This window comes from Dendrobates tinctorius, unplaced genomic scaffold (assembly GCF_039654945.1).
Source record: "Dendrobates tinctorius isolate UK_male_01 unplaced genomic scaffold, ASM3965494v1 ptg000099l, whole genome shotgun sequence".
NCBI lineage: Eukaryota > Metazoa > Chordata > Amphibia > Anura > Dendrobatidae > Dendrobates > Dendrobates tinctorius.
This window is the reverse complement of record NW_027361767.1, coordinates 2,285,696-2,298,888: the sequence shown is the minus strand read 5'-3', so window position 1 is coordinate 2,298,888 and position 13,193 is coordinate 2,285,696. Positions and strand designations below refer to the sequence as shown.

The 13,193-nt window shown below is 43.9% G+C and overlaps 1 protein-coding gene across 4 annotated transcripts in view; it reads right to left on the bottom strand.

Moving 5' to 3' along the window:
- MAST1 (microtubule associated serine/threonine kinase 1) overlaps positions 1-13,193 on the bottom strand; it is a 128,781-nt gene that overhangs the window by 43,273 nt on the left and 72,315 nt on the right. For 2 of the 4 annotated variants that reach the window (XM_073587428.1, XM_073587429.1), the window contains exons 1-2: positions 9,995-10,478; positions 8,938-9,029 (exon numbers count right to left, since the gene is read on the bottom strand). In XM_073587428.1, coding sequence (XP_073443529.1) covers positions 8,938-9,029; positions 9,995-10,014 — 112 coding nt within the window. In that variant the 5' untranslated portion in view covers positions 10,015-10,478. Of the gene's footprint in view, positions 1-8,937; positions 9,030-9,994; positions 10,479-13,193 lie in introns of those variants that run through there. The other 2 variants (XM_073587424.1, XM_073587425.1) reach the window with 1 other exon arrangement.

Genomic DNA, 13,193 nt, shown 5'->3' with positions numbered 1-13,193 from the left:
GGAGAGAACTGCACTGCACCCATACAGGCAGAGGACTACACTGCACCTCCTATAGGGAGAGAACTGCACTGCACCCATACAGGCAGAGGACTACACTGCACCTCCTATAGGGAGAGGACTGCACTGCACCCCCTATAGGGAGGGGACTGCACTGCATCCCCTATAGGAAGAGGACTTCACTGCTCCCCCTATAGAGAGAGAGGACTGCACTGCACCCCCTATAAAGAGAGAGGACTGCACTGCACCCCCTATAAAGAGAGAGGACTGCACTGCACCCCCTATAAAGAGATAGTACTGCACTGCACCCCTATAGGGAGAGGACTGCACTGCACCCATAAAGGCAGAGGAGTACACTGCACCTCCTATAGGGAGGGGACTGCATTGCACCTCCTATAGGGAGAGGACTGCACTGCAACCTCCATAAAGGGAGAGGACTACACCGCACCTCCTATAGGTAGAGGAATGCACTGCACACAATATTATTTTTCTTCCCCACTCTGCAGGGTCCTTGCTGTGTCCGCAACATAGGAGTGTGCAACTCATCACAGTGCTCCCTTCAACCCAATGTGAGTGGAGAGTCCAAGCATAGTCCTATATCAGAGTATTCCCAGGTTATAGGGATATAGTCCTATATATCAGCATACACACAGGTTATAGCAGCATAGTCCAATAAATCAGAGTACACCCAGGTTATAGCGGTATAGTCCTATACATCAGAGTACACCCAGGTTATACTAGCATAGTCCTATATATCAGCGTACACCCAGGTTATAGCGGTATAGTCCTATATATCAGCGTACACCCAGGTTATAGCGGCATAGTCCTATATGTCAGAGTACACCCAGGTTATGCTGGCATAGTCCTATATATCAGAGTATACCCAGGTTATAGTGGCATAGTCCTATATATCAGCGTACACCCAGGTTATAGCGGCATAGTCCTATACGTCAGAGTAAACCCAGGTTATGCTGGCATAGTCCTATTTATCAGAGTATAGCCAGGTTATAGCGGCATAGTCCTTACATCAGAGTACACCCAAGTTATATTGGCATAGTCCTATGTACCAGAATATACTAAGGTTATAGCGGAATTGTCCTATGTACCAGAGAATACCCAGGTTATACCAGCATAGTCCCACATATCATAGTACAACAAGGTTACAGCAGCATAGTCCTATATGTCAGAGTATACCCATATTATACTGGCATAGTCCCATATATTAGAGCATACCCAGGTTATACCGGCATAGTCCTATATATCAGAGTATTCACAGGTTATAGCGACATTGTCCTATGTACCAGAGAATACCCAGGTTATACCAGCATAGTACCAAATATCACCCAGGTTTTATTAGCATAGTACTATATATCAGTGTTGACCCAGGTTATACCGGCATTGTCCCTGTCAAGAATATTGAAGACATAATTCCATGTCAATCATCTGTATCCTATTTGGCATAGAATTTTTAAAAACCCCTTCAGCAGGTGCAGTGGTAACATGGCACTTGGCCAGCTTCAAACAAAAGGATTCACACTGCTACCAAGAAGCTGGTATGCAACCGTCTCTACAGGAGGACCCTCGGTGGATCCAAGCCATGCAGCCTGAGTCCTTTGTTCAACCAACTATGATTTCATAAAGGAGTTATGGAAATACTATAGGTTCTAGCTGTACATTGTGTATATTTCCAAGATCCCCAGAACAGGGCAAGCTCCTGCCTGGGTTTCGAGTCATTCTAACACACACAGGGAGACACATAGAACAGCCACTAGCAGCTAGGTATGAAAACTGTGTTTAGTTACTATGAGTAGCAGGGGCCCAGTCAGATATGATGGCGCCAGAACCGCTGCCCTAGAACCTCCCAGAAAGGAGTTATGATCTTTCATAGGTTTTGGGAGATTTATCTCCATGGGAGGGGATTTAGGTTCAGCCCAGAGGGCAGGAAGGGAGTGACCCAGAGGGTTAAATGCTTGTGTGAAGCACATCCTTTTGCTTTTTCTCTGGGAGGTCACAATGACACATCTGTCAGGACAAGTCGCACAGAGAAGACCACAAGCCTCCTATGTGGCAGCCCTCCCGCGCAAGCCAGGCCTTTCATCTGGTATCTGGCTATATCTTCGGCTTTCATCTGGTATCTGGCTATATCTTCGGCTTGTACCTTTTGTCCTACCACTATCTATTGTATTTGCATATCTGACCATTATATATGTATAACCATTGTGTATATAGCGTTCTGTCTAGTGTGCCCCTAAGGCGCTTAAATATATAATTTAACCGTGGCTGCTCTTTTATCTCGATCCACAAATCCACGCTTCTGTTTCTCGGCCTAATCTCACAGGCTCCTGGGGGCTGGTTTCTGGCTCGGTATAACCCTGTTAACGGACCAGGCATATATGGAACGAGGAACTGGTGGCAGTCCTACCGGCTGATAGGATGTGTTTCACTGGTGCTAGAGAAAGGGGCCTCTCAGCCTGTCAGGGTTGTGAGCGAGTGTGGTGCCACAGCAGTGACTGCATGGGCAACCTCTCACTCCCCGCGCCTCCCTGGGCTCATGTGGACAGGGGAGGTCTGTGTAAAGCTGTGCCAAGCTGATCTTACGTGTCCCTAGGGGGTGCGGAATATCACGTTAGTACAAGTGGGGAGACCTTACCACATGATCCCACTGACGTAATATTGACGTCAGGTGGGGTGGCGAGGTGTGGATCATTCATGTTTCATCACAGTCCCATATACAGTTGTGGCCAAAAGTTTGGACACACCTTCTCATTCTAAGAGTTTTCTTTATTTTCATGACTATGAAAATTGTAGATTCACTCTGAAGGCATCAAAACTATGAATTAACACATGTGGAATTATATAATTAGCAAAAAAGTGTGAAACAACTGTAGCCACCTTTGGCTTTGATTACTGCTTTGCACACTCTTGGCATTCTCTTGATGAGCTTCAAGAGGTAGTCACCGGAAATGGTCTTCCAACAGTCTTGGAGGAGTTCCCAGAGATGCTTAGCACTTGTTGGCCCTTTTGCCTTCACTCTGCGGTCCAGCTCACCCCAAACCATCTCAATTGGGTTCAGGTCTGGTGACTGTGGAGGCCAGGTCATCTGGCGTAGCACCCCATCACTCTCCTTCATGGTGAAATAGCCCTTACACAGCCTGGAGGTGTGTTTGGGGTCATTGTCCTGTTGAAAAATAAATGATGGTCCAACTAAACGCAAACCGGATGGAATAGCATGCCGCTGCAAGATGCTGTGGTAGCCATGCTGGTTCAGTATGCCTTCAGTTTTGAATAAATCCACAATAGTGTCACCAGCAAAGCCCCCCCACACCATCACACCTCCTCCTCCATGCTTCACGGTGGGAACCAGGCATGTAGAGTCCATCCGTTCACCTTTTCTGCGTCGCACAAAGACACGGTGGTTGGAACCAAAGATCTCAAATTTGGACTCATCAGACCAAAGCACAGATTTCCACGGGTCTAATGTCCATTCCTTGTGTTCTTTAGCCCAAACAAGTCTCTTCTGCTTGTTGTCTGTCCTTAGCAGTGGTTTCCTAGCAGATATTTTACCATGAAGGCCTGCTGCACAAAGTCTCCTCTTAACAGTTGTTGTAGAGATGTGTCTGCTGCTAGAACTCTGTGTGGCATTGACCTGGTCTCTAATCTGAGCTGCTGTTAACCTGCGATTTCTGAGGCTGGTGACTCGGATGAACTTATCCTCCGCAGCAGAGGTGACTCTTGGTCTTCCTTTCCTGGGGCGGTCCTCATGTGAGCCAGTTTCTTTGTAGCGCTTGATGGTTTTTGCCAATGCACTTGGGGACACTTTCAAAGCTTTCCCAATTTTTCGGATTGACTGACCTTCATTTCCTTAAGTAATGATGGCCACTCGTTTTTCTTTACTTAGCTGCTTTTTTCTTGCCATAATACAAATTCTAACAGTCTATTCAGCAGGACTATCAGCTGTGTATCCACCAGACTTCTGCACAACACAACTGATGGTCCCAACCCCATTTATAAGGCAAGAAAGCCCACAGGGCACACCTGTGAAGTGAAAAACATTTCTGGTGACTACCTCTTGAAGCTCATCAAGAGAATGCCAAGAGTGTGCAAAGCAGAAATCAAAGCAAAAGGTGGCTACTTTGAGAACCTAGAATATAAGACATATTTTCAGTTGTTTCACACTTTTTTGTTAATTATATAATTCCACATGTGTTAATTCATAGTTTTGATGCCTTCAGAGTGAATCTACAATTATCATAGTCATGAAAATAAAGAAAACTCTTTGAATGAGAAGGTGTGTCCAAACTTTTGGTCTGTACTGTATATACCCAGGTTATACCAGCATAGTTTTATGCACCAGAGTATACCCAAGTTTTACCAGCTGTACATATACAGTTGTGGCCAGTATTGACACCCCTGCAATTTTGTCAGATAATACTCAGTTTCTTCCTGAAAATGATTGCAAACACAAATTCTTTGGTATTATCTTCATTTAATTTGTCTTAAATGAAAAAACACAAAAGAGAATGAAGCAAAAAGCAAAACATTGATCATTTCACACAAAACTCCAAAAATGGGCCAGACAAAAGTATTGGCACCCTCAGCCTAATACTTGGTTGCACAACCTTTAGCCAAAATAACTGCGACCAACCGCTTCCGGTAACCATCAATGAGTTTCTTACAATGCTCTGCTGGAATTTTAGACCATTCTTCTTTGGCAAACTGCTCCAGGTCCCTGATATTAGAAGGGTGCCTTCTCCAAACTGCCATTTTTAGATCTCTCCACAGGTGTTCTATGGGATTCAGGTCTGGACTCATTGCTGGCCACCTTAGAAGTCTCCAGTGCTTTCTCTCAAACCATTTTCTAGTGCTTTTTGAAGTGTGTTTTGGGTCATTGTCCTTCTGGAAGACCCATGACCTCTGAGGGAGACCCAGCTTTCTCACACTGGGCCCTACATTATGCTGCAAAATTTGTTGGTAGTCTTCTGACTTCATAATGCCATGCACACGGTCATGCAGTCCAGTGCCAGAGGCAGCAAAGCAACCCAAAAACATCAGGGAACCTCCGCCATGTGTGACTGTAGGGACCGTGTTCTTTTCTTTGAATGCCTCTTTTTTTCTCCTGTAAACTCTATGTTGATGCCTTTGCCCAAAAAGCTTTACTTTTGTCTCATCTGACCAGAGAACATTCTTCCAAAACATTTAGGCTTTTTCAGGTAAGTTTTGACAAACTCCAGCCTGGCTTTTTTATGTCTCGGGGTAAGAAGTGGGGTCTTCCTGGGTCTCCTACCATACAGTCCCTTTTCATTCAGACACCGACGGATAGTACGGGTTGACACTGTTGTACCTTCGGACTGCAGGGCAGCTTGAACTTGTTTGGATGTTAGTCGAGGTTCTTTATCCAAAATCCGCACAATCTTGCGTTGAAATCTCTTGTCAATTTTTCTTTTCCGTCCACATCTAGGGGGTTAGCCACAGTGCCATGGGCTTTACACTTCTTGATGACACTGCGCACGGTAGACACAGGAACATTCAGGTCTTTGGAGATGGACTTGTAGCCTTGAGATTGCTCATGCTTCCTCACAATTTGGTTTCTCAAGTCCTCAGACAGTTCTTTGGTCTTCTTTCTTTTCTCCATGCTCAATGTGGTACACACAAGGACACAGGACAGAGGTTGAGTCAACTTTAATCCATGTCACCTGGCTGCAAGTGTGATTTAGTTATTGCCAACACCTGTTAGGTGCCACAGGTAAGTTACAGGTGCTGTTAATTACACAAATTAGAGAAGCATCACATGATTTTTCGAACAGTGCCAATACTTTTGTCCACCCTCTTTTTTATGTTTGGTGTGGAATTATATCCAATTTGGCTTTAGGACAATTCTTTTTGTGTTTTTTCATTTAAGATAAATTAAATGAAGATAATAATACCAAAGAATTTGTGTTTGCAATCATTTTCAGGAAGAAACTGAGTATTATCTGACAGAATTGCAGGGGTGTCAATACTTTTGGCCACAACTGTATAATTATGTACAGAAGATGCCCAGGTTATACCAGCTGTACATATATAATTATATACAGGAGATGACCAGGTTATACCAGCTGTACATATATAATTATATACAGGAGATACCCAGGTTATACCAGCTGTACATATATAATTATATACAGAAGATGCCCAGGTTATACCAGCTGTACATAGATAATTATATACAGAAGATGACCAGGTTATACCAGCTGTACATATATAATTATATACAGGAGATGCCCAGGTTATACCAGCTGTACATATATAATAATATACAGGAGATACCCAGGTTATACCAGCTGTACATAGATAATTATATACAGAAGATGACCAGGTTATACCAGCTGTACATATATAATTATATACAGGAGATACCCAGGTTATACCAGCTGTACATAGATAATTATATACAGGAGATGCCCAGGTTATACCAGCTGTACATATATAATTATATACAGGAGATACCCAGGTCATACCAGCTGTAAATATATAATGATATACAGGAGATGCCCAGGTTATACCAGTTGTACATATATAACGATATACAGGAGATACCCAGGTTATACCAGCTGTACATATATAATGATATACAGGAGGTGCCCAGGTTATACCAGCTGTACATAGATAATTATATACAGAAGATGACCAGGTTATACCGGCTGTACATATATAATTATATACAGGAGATACCCAGGTTATACCAGCTGTACATAGATAATTATATACAGGAGATGCCCAGGTTATACCAGCTGTACATATATAATTATATACAGGAGATACCCAGGTCATACCAGCTGTAAATATATAATGATATACAGGAGATGCCCAGGTTATACCAGCTGTACATATATAACGATATACAGGAGATACCCAGGTTATACCAGCTGTACATATATAATGATATACAGGAGATGCCCAGGTTATACCAGCTGTACATATATAATGATATACAGGAGATGCCCAGGATATACCAGCTGTACATATATAATGATATACAGAAGATACCCAAGTTATACCAGCTGTACATATATAATGATATACAGGAGATGCCCAGGTTATACCAGCTGTACATATATAATGATATACAGGAGATGCCCAGGTTATACCAGCTGTACATATATAATGATATACAGAAGATACCCAAGTTATACCAGCTGTACATATATAATTAGATACAGGAGATGACCAGGTTATACCAGCTGTACATATATAATGATATACAGGAGATGCCCAGGTTATACCAGCTGTACATATATAATTATATACAGGAGGCGCCCAGGTTATACCAGCTGTACATATATAATGATATACAGGAGATACCCGGGTTATACCAGCTGTACATATATAATTATATACAGGAGACGCCCAGGTTATACCAGCTGTACATATATAATTATATACAGAAGATGCCCAGGTTATACCAGCTGTACATATATAATTATATACAGGAGATGCCCAGGTTATACCAGCTGTACATATATAATGATATACAGGAGACGCCCAGGTTATACCAGCTGTACATATATAATTATATACAGAAGATGCCCAGGTTATACCAGCTGTACATATATAATTATATACAGGAGACGCCCAGGTAATACCAGCTGTACATATATAATGATATACAGGAGATACCCGGGTTATACCAGCTGTATATATATAATTATATACAGGAGACGCCCAGGTTATACCAGCTGTACATATATAATTATATACAGGAGATGCCCAGGTTATACCAGCTGTACATATATAATTATATACAGGAGACGCCCAGGTTATACCAGCCGTACATATATAATTATATACATGAGATGCCCAGGTTATACCAGCTGTGCATATATAATTATATACAGGAGATTCCCAGGTTATACCAGCTGTACATATATAATTATATACAGAAGATTTCTAGGTTATACCAGCTGTACATAGATAATTATATACAGGAGATGCCCAGGTTATACCAGCTGTACATATATAATTATATACAGGAGATTCCCAGGTTATACCAGCTGTACATATATAATTATATACAGAAGATTTCTAGGTTATACCAGCTGTATATAGATAATTATTTACAGGAGATGCCCAGGTTATACCAGCTGTACATATAATTATATACAGGAGATGCCCAGGTTATACCAGCTGTGCATATATAATTATATACAGGAGATTCCCAGGTTATACCAGCTGTACATATATAATTATATACAGAAGATTTCCAGGTTATACCAGCTGTGCATATATAATTATATACAGGAGATGCCCAGGTTATACCAGCTGTACATATAATTATACCCAGGTTATACCAGCTGTACATTTTTAATGATATACAGGAGATGCCCAGGTTATACCAGCTGTACATATATAATTATATACAGGAGATTCCCAGGTTATACCAGCTGTGCATATATAATTATATACAGGAGATTCCCAGGTTATACCAGCTGTACATATATAATTATATACAGAAGATTTCTAGGTTATACCAGCTGTACATAGATAATTATTTACAGGAGATGCCCAGGTTATACCAGCTGTACATATATAATTATATACAGGAGATGCCCAGGTTATACCAGCTGTGCATATATAATTATATACAGGAGATTCCCAGGTTATACCAGCTGTACATATATAATTATATACAGGAGATGCCCAGGTTATACCAGCTGTACGTTCCCAGGTTATACCAGCTGTACATATATAATTATATACAGGAGATTCCCAGGTTATACCAGCTGTACATATATAATTATATACAGGAGATGCACAGGTTATACCAGCTGTACATATATAATGATATCAGGAGATGCCCAGGTTATACCAGCTGTACATATAATTATACCCAGGTTATACCAGCTGTACATATAATTATACCCAGGTTATACCAGCATGGTTGCCGATCCAATGACCACTTACCTATGTGCCCGGGCAGGGGTGAGTGCGGTCGGGGGAGGGTGGGAGAGCTGCTGCTCGTCAGGATTAAACTTTTCCGGTTGCTGCTCCTGCAACTACAGGAGACGTGTGGTTAGCGCGCTGTATCTCCTCCTGTACGTACAGTAAAATATGGCAGCGCTGACTGACTGGGGAGCCGAGGGCCCACCAGTAACCAGGGCCACACATTCAGCCACATGTGACATTATCCTCAATCACAGAGCTACATAACAATGAGCCGGGCAGATTGTTAGATCAATAAGATGCCGCCTCTGTCTGCACACAGTGATTCATGTATATAGTGTCAAGCATAAGAGGGTGGTGGCCCACTCCTGCACAGGGGCCCACCGGAGGATTCTCCTGTTCTCCAGTGGGCCAGTCCAAGCCTGCATTGCAGGTTCCAGCGGAGGAACAAAGACTGACACACATAGCTGGGAGATGAGCGCAGACAAGACAGTCTGGAGTCTCAGACGAGACAGCTCAGCTTTCAGGTCTGAGTCACAGCGTGACACCCCAAGGGAGACTGGGGCCATGCTTACACTCCCACATACATGTAGTATGGTGGGCGCACACACAACCGCAGACAGCAGTGAATAATACATGATACGCCGTCCGCTCTTCTGATCGCCCCCAGCTGGACCTTATCTGGATCCCCAATGAGCAGGCCGCCTGCCGATTACCTGGCCATAGACCCAGCGCATTTTGATCCAGCACATTCAATGACGTCCTCCATCAGCGGAGCTGTGACACATATCTGATGGATGGTATCTGCCCGGTTTGGCGGTAGAGATTATGGCCTGATTAGAGTGTAAGCTCTGATGCGACAGTGTTTTGCATTAATGGTGTCAGGACCTATATTTCATTACCTAGGTGTTAGCTCTTCAGCCGATGTAGGTTCCTCCTCACGGATTGCTGGATTATTGTCGCATAGTTACGGTATATAACATGCAGGTATGTGGCCACATGCACATACGTCTCCCATTTAAGCCCCTGTCTCTGGAGATTTAACCCCTTGCTCATCCCGCACCCGTGCCCGGATTACCTCTTGGTTCGTCTAAACATGGCGGAGGTTGTGTCGGGTAGGTGACCTCGTCCAGGTGAGTGTGAGGATCACAGCTGGTGGGGGGATGGGACACGGTGATCAGAGACAGATTAGGAGGGACATGGTGGGCTAAGGAGATGGAAGGAACGGGGGTTTCTAAAGGTGGCGGTAAAAGGATAAAAAGAGATGCGGGCAAAAAGAGAGAATAACGGGAGGATATGAGAGGACAGGAGGGATAATGGATGCAGGGATGAGGAGGGGAGGCAGCCGCAGAGGAGAGCAGGGAAGGTGATCAGGTGGAGGATGGGATTAGATCCTCAGGAAATGGATAATAAAGAGGATTGAGGAGGGGGGAGATCCAGGAAGGAAGAAATCTGCAGAAGGGAGAGCGAGGGACAAAAGGAGAGAGATGACAAGGATATTCTGAGGACGAGCGGAGGAAAAAGGAAACAGCAGAGAGATCGGAAGATGGGAGGGGGAGCAGAGGAGAAGATGGAGAGGTGTGCGTCCGCAGAGGTGCTTCATACTGCCGCTGTGTGCATGTACTGCTCTATGACCGACCTAGAACATATGTGTGCATGTACTGCTGTATGTCCGACCTAGAACATATGTGTGCATGTACTGCTGTATGACCGACCTAGAACATATGTGTGCATGTACTGCTGTATGACCGACCTAGAACGTATGTGTGCATGTACTGCTGTATGACCGACCTAGAACATATGTGTGCATGTACTGCTGTATGACCGACCTAGAACATATGTGCGCATGTACTGCTCTATGACCGACCTAGAACATATGTGTGCATGTACTGCTGTATGACCGACCTAGAACATATGTGTGCATGTACTGCTGTATGACCGACCTAGAACATATGTGTGCATGTACTGCTGTATGACCGACCTAGAACATATGTGTGCATGTACTGCTGTATGACCGACCTAGAACATATGTGTGCATGTACTGCTGTATGACCGACCTAGATCGTATGTGTGCATGTACTGCTGTATGACCGACCTAGAACATATGTGTGCATGTACTGCTGTATGACCGACCTAGAACATATGTGTGCATGTACTGCTGTATGACCGACCTAGAACGTATGTGTGCATGTACTGCTGTATGACCGACCTAGAACATATGTGTGCATGTACTGCTGTATGACCGACCTAGAACATATGTGTGCATGTACTGCTGTATGACCGACCTAGAACATATGTGTGCATGTACTGCTGTATGACCGACCTAGATCGTATGTGTGCATGTACTGCTGTATGACCGACCTAGAACATATGTGTGCATGTACTGCTGTATGACTGACCTAGAACATATGTGTGCATGTACTGCTGTATGACCGACCTAGAACATAGGTGTGCATGTACTGCTGTATGACCGACCTAGAACATAGGTGTGCATGTACTGCAGTGTGACCGACCTAGAACATATGTGTGCATGTACTGCTGTATGACCGACGTAGAACATATGTGTGCATGTACTGCTGTATGACCGACCTAGAACATATGTGTGCATGTACTGCTGTATGAACGACCTAGAACATATGTGTGCATGTACTGCTGTATGACCGACCTAGAACATATGTGTGCATGTACTGCAGTGTGACCGACCTAGAACATATGTGTGCATGTACTGCAGTATGACCGACCTAGAACATATGTGTGCATGTACTGCAGTGTGACCGACCTAGAACATATGTGTGCATGTACTGCTGTATGACCGACCTAGAACATAGGTGTGCATGTACTGCAGTGTGACCGACCTAGAACATATGTGTGCATGTACTGCTGTATGACCGACCTAGAACATATGTGTGCATGTACTGCAGTGTGACCGACCTAGAACATATGTGTGCATGTACTGCTGTATGACCGACCTAGAACATATGTGTGCATGTACTGCAGTATGACCGACCTAGAACATATGTGTGCATGTACTGCTGTATGACTGACCTAGAACATATGTGTGCATGTACTGCAGTATGACCGACCTAGAACATATGTGTGCATGTACTGCAGTGTGACCGACCTAGAACATATGTGTGCATGTACTGCAGTATGACCGACCTAGAACATATGTGTGCATGTACTGCAGTGTGACCGACCTAGAACATATGTGTGCATGTACTGCTGCATGACCGACCTAGAACATATGTGTGCATGTACTGCTGTATGACCGACCTAGAACATATGTGTGCATGTACTGCTGTATGACCGACCTAGAACATATGTGTGCATGTACTGCTGCATGACCGACCTAGAACATATGTGTGCATGTACTGCAGTGTGACCGACCTAGAACATATGTGTGCATGTACTGCTGTATGTCCGACCTAGAACATATGTGTGCATGTACTGCTGTATGACCGACCTAGAACATATGTGTGCATGTACTGCTGTATGACCGACCTAGAACATATGTGTGCATGTACTGCTGTATGACCGACCTAGAACATATGTGTGCATGTACTGCTGCATGACCGACCTAGAACATATGTGTGCATGTACTGCTGTATGACCGACCTAGAACATATGTGTGCATGTACTGCTGTATGACCGACCTAGAACATATGTGTGCATGTACTGCTGTATGACCGACCTAGAACATATGTGTGCATGTACTGCTGTATGACCGACCTAGAACATATGTGTGCATGTACTGCTGTATGACCGACCTCGAACATATGTGTGCATGTACTGCTGTATGACCGACCTAGAACATATGTGTGCATTGTAGTGTGGCTAATGGTCGCATAGTCGATGGGAGGTATGTGTCACAGAGATGTCTTGTCTTTGTGATGTAACCCGGAGTATTTTTTCTCTAGTGCATGAAAGCACTAAGAGGTTAGTTTGTTTCACCTGTGTCCGGGTTGTGGGTAGCTATGACAGATGGGCGGGTCTGGCTACCCACATACCTCGCTCTGGGTGTTGTTACAGCCTATTTAATGGAGGCTGTTGTTTGTCACATGGTCTGTGACTGGAGGCATGGAGGCTTCTAGTGTGTGTTTTGTTGAGACACTGACCTGAGCGGGCGGACCCGCTGTGCTATACGAACTGTTTATTTTCTGTTTGTTTCCATTTTGTGCCACTTGTCTCCTCAGAGAGGGAGGGGACTAGCACTCTATTGCCACCTATTGGAAGTAGCAATCCTAAAAGTCAATATCAACCCTTTAACGAGCCTTGAT